Source organism: Octodon degus, unplaced genomic scaffold (assembly GCF_000260255.1).
Source record: "Octodon degus isolate 3935 unplaced genomic scaffold, OctDeg1.0 scaffold00184, whole genome shotgun sequence".
NCBI lineage: Eukaryota > Metazoa > Chordata > Mammalia > Rodentia > Octodontidae > Octodon > Octodon degus.
Genome location: NW_004524760.1, coordinates 3,132,210 through 3,144,423, shown reverse-complemented (window position 1 = coordinate 3,144,423; position 12,214 = coordinate 3,132,210). Strand labels below are relative to the sequence as shown.

Sequence of the window (12,214 nt, the reverse complement as noted above, 5' to 3'; positions counted from 1 at the left end):
AAAAAAAAAAAAAGGGAAATAAAAGATTAAGCCATATATTTAAAATAGTAAATATTAATGGTCTTATTTTCATTATCATCTAATTCTACACTATTTTAAAATTCTTATGAACTTATTAAAAACTATTCACATTTCAACTGACTATGTCATTATATCCATAGTAGATGCTTTACTTTAAATGGGCCTCCCAAGTAGCCCTTTGATGTAGAAATGATTCTGAATTATAACAACAGTAATCAAAGAAGCAGATCCTCAACCATCAGAGAAATCCAGCTGAGTATCAAAATTACCACAGAAATTATTTTCTAATCCTCAGAAGATGCTTAGTACCTCCAAGACATTTTAGAGCATATTCAGAGTACATAACCCAATAACTCAAAGCTTTCCAAAAAGCTCAACATGTTAGATAATACAAAATGGTGCAGTAAAATTAGCCACTTTAAAAATAATTCTATTGGGGCAGGGGAGATAGCTCAGTGGAGTAAGTGCTTGCTTGGCAAATGCAAGGTCCTGAGTTTGATCCATGGTACCATCAAAAAAAAATAAAATAAATAAATTAAATTAAAATAATTCTATAAAATGGAAAATAGACGAAATTTGTAAACATGAGCTTTAGCTTGAAGCTCCAAAGTTGACACTAACTATGCAAAGAAATCTGAACTGTATTTACTTGGGGTGTCGACTCCCCAGAACAAGGTCCCTTTTTATAGCCCTCTCAAGTTACTGAGTTTGAAGGTGAACAGGGATTGGCTAAAGCAGTATAGTTACAAACATTCTAACATATGTTAAAAACAGTAAAGGTTTTATATAAAAATAAAGGTTTATATAAAGATAGCCACAGCAGGATTCTTATTTTTCTTTAGTACTCTACCACATATCTTGGTCACAAATGGTAGTTTTCTGAAAGCTTTCTTTATTCTTACCACCTACTCTCTTGAGAAAAACAATTTATTCACTACATGATCACTTAACACCTCCCATGTGTAAGTTTAGACCACTTGCACTGTGTGGTGTTATGATTTAGATGGATAATGTTCCTCAAAAGGTTCGTGTATTCAAATGTTGGACTTTTAAAAGGTGACTGGATAAGATGAGCTCTAACTTCATCAGTGGATCAATCCATAGATGAATCAATAATGTGATGGTTTTATTGGGAGACTATGGAAACTTGGGAGGTAGGGTCTAGCTAACTGGAGTAGGTAATGGGGGCAGTCACTTACAGACTATATCTTGTCCCTAGCCCCTTCCCATCTTGCTTTTCTCTCTTTGCTTCCTCTACCATATAGTTCTACCACTACAACATTCTGCCTTGCTGTAGGTCCAAAGTAATACTGGACCAAGGATTAAAATGCCTGAAACTGTGAGCCAAGATAAACCTTTCTTCCTTTAAGTTCACTTTTCTAGTTTTTTTCTAGTGACGCTATGATTACTGAAATTATTCTAACCTACCTTTTTACATGACAGCTTCACACTAATAGTTTAGGCTATTTTTCAATTGTTAAGCTTACCTTTACCTAAAAGAAACTTTACTAAGCTTTCCACTAACCTTTAAGATGTACTAACTAATGGAGATACCACTGAATGAAACAGTTTAAATTCAATTAGAAAGAAGGAAACAAAATTCCATTATCATAAACTAAGCAAACACTTCTGGAAATCCAGAATGATTTAGTATAAAGTCAAGATTAAAGACTCTCATCTTTTTGAATCACAAACTTCTTTGAAAATTTAAAGAAAGTTAAATATCCATGGAAGGCAGCTTTTAATACAGCTCTCAGTAAGGCCACCTCATGGTATTCAGAAGCATATTAGTCCTCTACTAAATATTGGGAGAACCTACCAATTTCTTAAAAAAGAAACACTAAATCTACTGGAGAAGAGAATAGGTAGAACTCTTGAAGATATAGGTATAGGCAAGGATTTCATGAGAAATAATACAAAGAACTAACAACTAGAATCTCAACCTATTAACAAGATTTGCACAGGAAAAGAAATTATTAACAGAGTGAAAAGACAACACACAGTGAGAAGAAATTTTAGCCTTGTCTGTCAGACAAGGATCATCTAGAACATATAAGGAACTAAGAAACACAGACACCCCTCTCCAATTTAAAGACACAATCCAAAAATGGGCATTTGAAATGAATGCATCCTTCTCAGAGGAAGAGATACAAACACCAAATAAATATATCAAAAAGTTTCAACCGGGCCAGCAAGATAGCTCAGTTGACTAAGTGTCTGCATAGGCAAGCTCAGGGACCAGGGTTTGGTCCCTGCCACCACATGCCTCGCCGGTCCCACCCTAGAGCACACTGAGCCAGCCAAAGAGACTGGATGTGGTGGCACACACCTATAATCCCAGTGCTGGGGAGGCTAAAAACCAGAAGATCACTATAAGCCCAAGCTGCGTTGTGAGACATTGTACCAAAAATTTTTTTTAAAAAAAGGTTCAACATCATTAGTCATTCAAGAGGTGAAAATTAAAGCAATGCTCAGGTTCCACCTCACTGTAGAAAGAATGGCTATTATCAAGAAATCAACCAATAATAAATGTTAAAAAAGCTTCAAGGAAAAAGGAATGCTTCTCCACTATTGGTGGAGTGTAGACTGTTGCAACTACTATGAAAACCAGTGTGGAGATTCCTCAAAAACTAGAACTGAAGGTCCCATTTGACCCAGCTTCTGTGAATCTTCCCAGAAGAATTAAAAATATCATACCACATATTCAAAACATAACCCAAATGCCTATCAACCAAGGAATGAATAAAAATACAAAGATGTGGGTGAATATCTATATCTATATCTATATCTATATCTAGGTATAGATATAGATATAGATATAAAATGGTATACTACTCAGCCATGAAGAAGGACAAACTCAAGTTATTTCTATGTACATGGATGGACCCTGAGATCACCCCTTAAGTGAAATAAATATTGCATTGCTTTTGTGGTGTAAGAAACAAAGTATAAATAAAGACCAATGTGTTAAGAGGAAATGTGAAATAGAAAGATACGGTTCAAAAGAAAGGGGAACTAGGGAGGGGAGAGGGAAACCAGAAGGAAGGGGAAAGAAAGGTAAAGGATAAAATGGAAACAAAACTTTGTAAATAAGAAGGTGAAAAGTGGTTGGATGAAGGGAAGAAAAAAGAGGAATCAAGACACATCATATATAGGTACAAATTCCTCATGATGAATATGTACATTTGGTATATCTAAATTGTACCAATAAACTTAATAATTTAAATGGCAAATGGAAGATATTTTTTGTGATTATCTCGTAAGACCAAGACTTCCACCTCACTATCACTCTCTGGCCCTATTTCCTCTCCCTGCTGATATATACTCCAAGGCTGTGATACTCTATGAAGTGCATGTGGAAAGGAAGCAAGGGAAGTATCAGTTCAAGCACCTTCCTGGGAAGTAAATCTTACCAGTGCAAATGTGAGCTAGAAGGGGCATCTTCTCCAGTCCAACCAGGCGACTACAGCTTTGTGAAAGCCAGAGTAAAGAACACAGCTGAGCTGAACTTGTATTTTTGATCCAGAGAAACTATGAAGTGACAAATGTTTAATTGCTTTAAGCTGCTAGGGTTTTGTTTTGTTTTGTTTTTTTTTTTGCGGAACCAGGGATTGAACTCAGGCCCCTGTGCTTGCCAGATAAGCGCTTATTCTACTGAGCTATCTCCCTGGCCCCAATCCAAAATCTTTGCCCAGAATCAGTAGCAGGCTAGGCATGCCCGGGGGTGGGGCTGGTGCATCACGTGGGACCAGGAATGGAACCCTGGTACCTGTGCTTGCCAAAGCGGGAGCTTAGTCAGCTGAGCTATGTCCTGTTGGGCCTAAGCTGCTAATTTTGGAGGCAGTTTGTTTTATAGCAACAACTAATACAAATAATATTTGCATAAAAGTACGTAAGTCTACAAAGTCTAGTACATATTTTAGGCAATTAAGAAGCCTCTCTAAAGTCTAATTGCCTTGTTTGTTTTTGGTCTTTTATGATTTTTTTTTTTTTAATGTATTTAGTAGAAGGTCTACAGAGTGTCACTGCACAGACTGGACCTGTAGTGATCCTCCTGTTTTCAGCCTCCCAAGCGCTGGGATTATAGGCATGTACCACCATGCCCAGTCTCAAGCCTCTCTAAAGTCTATCAATAGAACTAGTAACTCACGGATTGCAGGTTAAGAAACTTTTAACATGATGAAACAATGTACATAAAAGCTGGCATGAAGGGGCCGGGGAGATGGCTCAGTGGAGTAAGCACTTCTCTAGCAAGCGCAAGGGTCTGAATTCAATCCCCGGTTCCGCAAAAAAAAAAAAAAAAAAAAAGCTGGCATGAAATTAATTTAATTGTGCTACATAGGATATTATTAAGAAAGTTTACTTCAAAAACAATTGATATCTTGTACAAATGACCAAAGGTAAAAATAAAGCCAAGTTCTATGAAAAATTACTTCTGAATAAAACTTTATAGGTAGTAAATAGGTATTGAAGATAAAATAATACATGGAAACAAGTCAACTCTGAGACTTTAATGCCTAATTGTGAAACAAAAACATATGGATACATACATAAAATACCTATCACAAGAGATCTGTATATGGCATCCACTCTATATATTATGTCTCTAATGAATTTTAATTGTAAAGTAATTAAAATAAATACCTGTATTGTTTTTCCAAGACCCATGTCATCACCAAGAATACAACCTCTTCCTTGAATATAGTGCTTATAGAGAAACTGCGCTCCTTCTCGTTGGTATTCTCGCAAATATCTATTAATAGTATAAGGAATAGCATCTCCATCTTTAGATAATTTAAAAGCATTAGCAGATAAAGGACATTTTCTGTCTGGAAAATATGGTTTTTCCAAATCTTCATTGTCAAATATAAAATTCTTGGGGCAATCTTTAATAGATCTTATTTCTTGAAGTCTTTTAAGTGGTACTTTCCTTTCTTGAAAATCTGAATATAAGACAACTGCAAATGACTTCCCACTTTCATCCACTGTGATAGATTTTATGCTTGCCTCACAAAGTTTTTCGTTATATGGCGAAGGGGCAAGACATCTTTCTCCTGGATGCCATGCATCTACAATAAAAAAGAAAAGAAAATGTCAAAATGTAGCTTATAAAGAACCTCATTTAACCTACTGCTGAGAGAAAAAATGTACCACATACCTTTGCCAAAGAACTGAAACAAGGTAAAATATATAATATGTGTATTTCTCTAAAATATATTACCAGGTGACCTACATTATTAGGTGTTCTACAATAAGCAGAACAAAGGGCACATAATTTGTTTCCTATGGTTTTTATCCTAGCTGTATTTTATCTCCCCCAGAGTTTTAAAATATACTGTTTAGGGGCTGTGGATGTGATTCAGTGGTGGAGTTCTTGCCTTGCAGGCACAAAGCTCTGGGTTTAATTCCTAGCACTATACACACACACACACACACACACACACACCCCAGTAAAATATACTGGTTGGACACTACCTCTGGTGATTCTGATTCAGTGGATATGGATATTTGATTTTATTATGCTTTTTGCTAATATTGTTGAATTCACATATGAGTGTAATGCACAGAGAACTCCTGATTTAAATATTCTTAGTAACCCAAAATATTATACATATATTCTTTATAATATGATAAGAGTAAGACTTGCTAATGAGCAACCTAGAATCCTCTGGACAGCAATGTTTATGTGATTCATCTGTGATTCAAAAGTTATTCCATCTCCTTTTCCTGTAGAGAGGTGTTTCCTCTCACTGTCAATATTGCTTTTAAACAATTGCTTCACCTGGTGTACAACCAGCCAAGGACACTTCCAATTCACTTCAGGATAATGCTGCAGCTTTTTCCCGCCTATGATTTGAATGGCTGATGTTTTAAGAGATGGTTTCTAATATCTTTTAAGTACCCTATAATAATATGAAGAGTCTGATCACTCTACATACTTATTATGTTTTTACCTGTACAGTAATTTATCTTACTTTCTACTCCAAAGACATACTGCTATGAAAATGAAGAGGGTATCTTTATAGAGCATAACATTATTAAGAATTAAAATGTACCAAATAGAGGAAGATAAATAAAAATAATTCAAGTGGAATTTCTTCTAGCAAAAATCTAAGAATTACAGGGCTACAAATGCAGAAATAATTAGGAATGGTTTTTCTTACGTATTTTCAATGAGACCAGATGACCAACAGTAGTCTCCTAGGGTCTGTCTGATGGCCTCAATTAGATTTCTCTAAAATTCATGATTATAGTATATGATTATAAAACATGCTTATATTGTTATAAGCAAAAATAATGCTCATTATGATATTTTTCATCAGTAGTTCCTCAGAAGTACTTTGGACAGGCTACTTCATAGTAACAATCATAGTTACTCAGGAAAAAAAGAAATCTATTCTCCTACTCTAATCTTGATACCTAAATTGTTTGAGAGCTATTATACAATACAAAGGACAGAGTTTTAATACAAAATTAACACTCTGTATAGGTAGCCTACTATATAGGCAAAATAACACATAAACAAATGTTTTACATATTCAACTCCTATTTGAACTAAAATTTTGTTGTTGCCTCTACAGAAATTCTTTTCCTTTTCTTTCTTTTCTTTTTTTTTTTTTGGTGGAACCAGGGATTGAACTCAGGCCTTTGGGCTTGGCAGGGAAGCACTTATTCCACTGAGCCATCTCCCCGGCCCCCTACAAAATTCTTGACACAAACAAATACATATGTTTGCCTGTCCAGTAAATGCTTCTCATTTTAAATACTTAATTCACTAATTTACTTACTACTCAACACATATAATTTAAGCACCAATTAGTCACCAAATATTGTATCACTAAATGGGACTAAAATGAAGAAAACTGATGTTGTAGGTGATGACTAGTTTTTCTGCATCTCATTAACTGGGACATTTATAGTCAACTTTTAATATAGAAAACTAGTCAGTCATTAATCATCCACTGATATTCCTACATCCAATCATCAGATTATCTTTCTGGTTCTACTTCAAAAATGTGTTACTTCCTTGAAGCATGCGACTTCTCTAAAGGAAAGGTTGGCAAACTTTTCTGCAAAGTCAAGATATTAGCTATTCACTACTTAGATTTTGCAAGGTATATATTTTCTTGCCCTTTGAAAGCAAAAGCAGACTCAGACAAAACAAATGAACATAGCTGTGTTCCAAAAAAACTTTTACAAGAAGAGGCACCAGGCTAAATTGGTCTTAGGTAAGATATAGAGCATGGAAAGCTAATGGTGATTAGCATTCTCCTAAATTACTCATTTCCACTTCTGGTCTACCTTATTTAAGGATATGCTAATAGTCTCTATCTTACCATATTATTACCTTTATGTCACTTATTACAACTTATTATTTAATTATCATGCCTATTTGCTTTTGCCTGTCTTTCCACAACAAATATTTTCCTATCCAAGAAAGTCTGTATTGTTCAAAATATTACACCTTGTACCAACAGACAATATGTGAATTTTTTTAATAAAAAACAGATTTGTGATACCTAGTGAGAGACACGTACCAAAAAGTACATAAGCATGTATGTAATTGTAAAAAGTGATTTGGAAGAACAGAATACAGTGTTACCAGAAAGAAACATTGGGAAGCAATTTAAAAGGGAAGGTGAGTGTTTCAGGTGGTGATGGGTATTTTTTGGTTCTGGAGTTTGGATAAATCCAATAAAATTTGGGCCAGAAGCCAAACACCAGGCAAACTGCTTAAATTGGGAAGATTTCCCATAGGGTTGAATAGTAGGAGTAATATTTCTGCAGATCTTGGCCCTTTCTCACTTTATCATTACAAATTGACCTCCTTAGTCTTCAAACAAGGCAAGTATTCAACTACCTCAGGTTCCTTGAGCTTTCTGTCCCTTTGGCCAGCACTTTCCCTAAATACCAAAGTGACTATTTCATCAGATTTAACTGTGGAAATGCTATTCCACAATCTCTGCCAGCAGCTTCATCCACTTGTTTCTACCTGCCAGACTGCTATGGGTAGTTATATTTGTGGTCTTTGAATTAAGTCATTTGTTCCTTGCTCTGGGAGTTCAAACTTGCTACTTCCCTTTCTGAGATTTACCTCTACTTTTACTACCTATTTAAAGAGATAAACACCATCCTCAAAGGAAAAACAGGTAGATAAATCAGTATACTGCTGGGCACCTAACAATACCTGGTGGCCTTGAAATGTAACCCTTACTGATGGAGGTTATTACTTTGTGGGCAAGAAAGCATTTCACATAACGTGACATATAACCACACCTACCTTAAACCCTCTTTTGGCGTCCCAACAGAGAATATAAATCCCGGTCTCCATAACCATGCGTTAAACTCTGCGATGAAACTAAATAACTCAACTTTCGTTCATCTTCACAACCAACTTCTACTTACTAATAATAGGGCATGTAAGGGTAAAGAAATAAAAATACCTAACATTTACTGAACGCTCGCTGGAAATCACTCGTGCACTCACATAAATGCTTTGCATACATCCCATCTCATTGGACAGTCCCGAGAATCCTGCAAGAGCCCAAAGCTGCTCTGTGGAGGGCACAGAGCAACAGTGCGGAAGCAGTTACACCCTGCCAGGAAGGGGCACGCGACCCGCAGATGTCACTCAAGAGCCCTCACTCGAGGGCGGTCAGAACCCGCGGGACTGGGCAGGAGGCGAGCTCGGAGCTCATACCTGGGCCGGCGGCGTCCGCGCCGGGGCTCGGGGCGGCGGCGGGCTCCATCCAGCCCGGGGTCAGAAGCCACGGCCAGCATCGCACCGGAGCCCGAAGCGCCAGCAGGTGGGGGGAAGGGGACGGAGGCGTCCAGGCCGGGGATACCACTCTGTTGTTTCAGGCCTAGCAGCTGCCGCCGCCTGAAGAAGCCTGAAGGCTGACACCGCGACCCCTAAACTTTCCTCTCAACGTCCAAAGGCAGTCCATCGCCCATCACTTCCCACTGTAACTGAAGTCCCGAAAATCCCGCGAGAACTGGATCGGTTTGTGCCAGACCTCGCGAGATGAGAATAGAGGCTAACGCGACTTCAACGATCTTTCCGCGGGCTCCACCTGCAGGCTTGTAGTGGAAGTCCCGCGAGAGCAGCAAGTCTCGTGAGGTTTGCGACTGGTTGCGGGGAGAAGTGATAGTTGCAGGTCGGATGAGGACCGAGGGATCCGGCGGGGACAGTCTCCGTGGCCACGGTTCTAGTACTTACAGGTTGCGCGTGGCTCCTCCGTGTCTTTGCTGCAGCCCAAGTACGAGATGGGCAGCACCCGGGGCGCGCTTTCACAGGTCACGCACTTCCTAGTAAATCAGCAGCAGCTAAAAGGGTAGGAAAATGCTCAGCTCTTGCCATCGTCAAATTCTAGAGCGTTTCCTCGCCTCTGGCCGCAGTCCGGTGGCTTGTGTGTAGCACAGGAGGAAAGACCACGCCGCGCAAGTTCAAGACGTCAGCCATTCGCGAAGGAGGCAGATGGGACCGCCTGGGGACTCTTCGAGATGCCGCAGACCGAACCTCGCCGGCTCCAGCACGTGCTGCTTGATTCTACCACGTCGCACCGACCGAGTTAACCAAAATGTGCCCGAAGTAGTCTTCTGTTTGTGCTGTAAACAATTTCCACAACCCTTTTTTCTTTTTAAAAAAATTTTAATTTTAAAAAATTTTAAAAATTTGTTAAAAATTTTATTTAAAATAGCACAAATGTGTCACAGGAACATTAATGTAGATTCGCAGCCTGATTTAGGTCTCAATCCGATGTCAGAGGTCAGAATTCCTACCTGGAGGGTGCAAGGAATTGTTTTCTTGCCCTTTCTAGTTTCTATCTATTGGCCCTTTTTCTCAGCGCCTGTGGTATTTCTCTGAACCTTCCCTATCAAAAGCAGCCGCTAATAGTTAAATAATTGATAGTAATGTCATTTTCAGACCTGTATCTTCAATATCAGCAAAGCTTTTTGCTGTTTTAGATAATAGTATGTTTTGGGGTTTCAGGAATTAGGACACAAACATCTTTAGGGGCAGTCGTTATCTTGTCTACCCAAGGGCTTAAATTAGGAAAACCAGGTGACTGTTCTGCAAATAGATCAAAACTCTGACAAATACTAAACATTAGTAGCATGCTTTATCTAGAATATCACTTATTTGCTTGCCAGCAGATAAAAACGTTTAAGAGAAACATCCAACTCATCCATCCACAGAATGAGATTTTGCTGTTTAACTTGTGTTTTGTTGTTCTCATTCATGACCATAACAATGAAGCTAATAACAGTAACCTATTTAAAATGGGTAACTGTGGGGCTGGTGAGATGGCTCAGTGGTCTAAAGCACCTACTTAGAACAAGCTTAGCAAAGCACAGGGACCGCGGTTCAATCCCCCAGCACCACATGGCAGCCAACCCCGCCCCCTGGTGGGCTGAGCTGGCCACACACACACACACACACACAAATAAATAAATAAAATTTAAGAAAAATAAAATGGGTAACTGTAAAAAATGATAGAATTAAATAAAACTCCTAGAACAGTGCCTGATCACAGCAAGGAATATATGTATTGTTATAATAGGGAAAAAGTTGCATGCTGCAGAGACATTGTCTCAGCTTAATGTTTTGGCTAGTAGTTGATATCATGTTAATATATTTGATTGATTGATTCTTCTTGAGACAGACTTTATGTAATTCATACCGACCTTGAATTCACTACATAGCCCAGGCTGGCCTTGAACACTCAACTGTCCTCCTGCCTCAGCCTCCCAAGTCCTGGGAGCACTCAGACCCTCATTTGATGAGTGTTTATTACTTAGACTCACTGCCATTGTTATGTAAATGAATCAAAAATAATTGTGACTGGAAAATGTCTTAGTGAACTAAGTATCTTAATAAATTCGGCTTCCTGAAATACTCCTTCTTTCACTTAACAGCACTTTGTGTCATTGCCACTTGGCTTTACATTTCCTTACATAGATGCTGATGTTGTGAACGTTAACACTATAGTGCTAGTAACTGCAAAGTGAAATTGTGATATGCTCAATATCCAAAGTGACTGTAAGTGATATTGGATAACCCAGTCACATGCAAAACTGTTGGCAAGAAGGAGCTAGCAATACTAAGCAATTTACAACTACAAAAATAGAGTTGGGGGTGTAACTAAGGGGACATACCCAACTTTAGCATGTATTAGACTCTGAGTTTGACCCCAGCACCCAAAAGACAGCAAATAGTATAGTGATGATAATGATAAGCATTTCTAAAGACTGTTACTTAAATATAAAAGAGACCCAAGAAAAATGATTAAAACCTCTAATTTTTAAAGTTTGTTTACACTGCAGGAGTCATATATGGTTTAAAGGTCTCCAAAATTATTAATTACTTCAGCAAATGAACAAGGAAAAAAATACCTAAGGGAACACAAGATATTGAGTCTTAGAGCTTTAGATGAATTGTAGCATTTATCTTTTGATATATTCTTCCAAGAGAAGCAAAGGAAATGGCAAGTTAGAGATAAAAGAGACTTATCCTTGTTTGCCTAAAACAAAGCTAAACGTCAATCTATAAGGCTTAATTTGCATAATTATATGACTGTACTTACTTCTACTGAACTGTGTGCTTTAAAATAGTAAGAATGGGAGCCCAGGACATGGCTCAGTAGAATAAATGTTTCCCTTGCAAGCATAAGGGCCTGAGTTCAATATGCGGTTCCACCAAAAAAAGCAAGAATAGAGAGGTAGAGACAGAAGGAAGGCTCACAAATTCATGACTGAAAACAAAGGTCTGAGAATGCAGTTCAGTGGGAAGGCCATGGGTTCAATCTCCAGTATGGGATGGGGGTAAAGATGGTAACTATTTTGTGTGTATGTGTGTGTGTGCTTTAAAACCACAGTTTTATGAATTCAATACAATGAAAAACCGAGGTCAAAAAAAAGTAATAGTCTAGGCTTGAGCCAGACATTTTGAAAGTTAATAGTGTTGGGAATATGCTCCGGACCCATCTAACCAATAATATATCTTGAAGATTCATCATGTCATTTTTACCTGTGTCTTAGGTACTTTCTTATCACAGGGATACACTATCTTACCAGCCACAACCTGAAGGAGAAAGGTTCATTTAGGCTCACATTTTAGTCCATAATTGGCCAGCTCCAAGGCAGGAAGGCATGATGGAAGGGCCTGGGTGGAGGATAGGTCCATACCTCC

The 12,214-nt window shown here is 38.1% G+C and overlaps 1 protein-coding gene and 1 long non-coding RNA gene across 4 annotated transcripts in view; one reads left to right on the top strand and one right to left on the bottom strand.

Moving 5' to 3' along the window:
• Positions 1 to 8,999, bottom strand: part of Ercc6l2 (ERCC excision repair 6 like 2) — a 185,023-nt gene extending 176,024 nt beyond the window's left edge. The window contains exons 1-2 of one of the 3 annotated variants that reach the window (XM_012517485.2): positions 8,723 to 8,999; positions 4,666 to 5,090 (exon numbers count right to left, since the gene is read on the bottom strand). In XM_012517485.2, the coding sequence (XP_012372939.1) occupies positions 4,666 to 5,090; positions 8,723 to 8,771 (474 nt within the window). In that variant the 5' untranslated portion in view covers positions 8,772 to 8,999. The remainder of the gene's footprint in view (positions 1 to 4,665; positions 5,091 to 8,722) is intronic. The other 2 variants (XM_023703936.1, XM_023703937.1) reach the window with 2 other exon arrangements.
• Positions 9,000 to 9,155: 156 nt separating this feature from the next.
• On the top strand, positions 9,156 to 10,317 carry LOC111813334. Its single transcript, XR_002818629.1, has 2 exons — positions 9,156 to 9,281; positions 9,396 to 10,317. It is a non-coding gene; the product is annotated as an uncharacterized LOC111813334 (long non-coding RNA).
• The last annotated feature ends 1,897 nt before the right edge of the window (positions 10,318 to 12,214 follow it).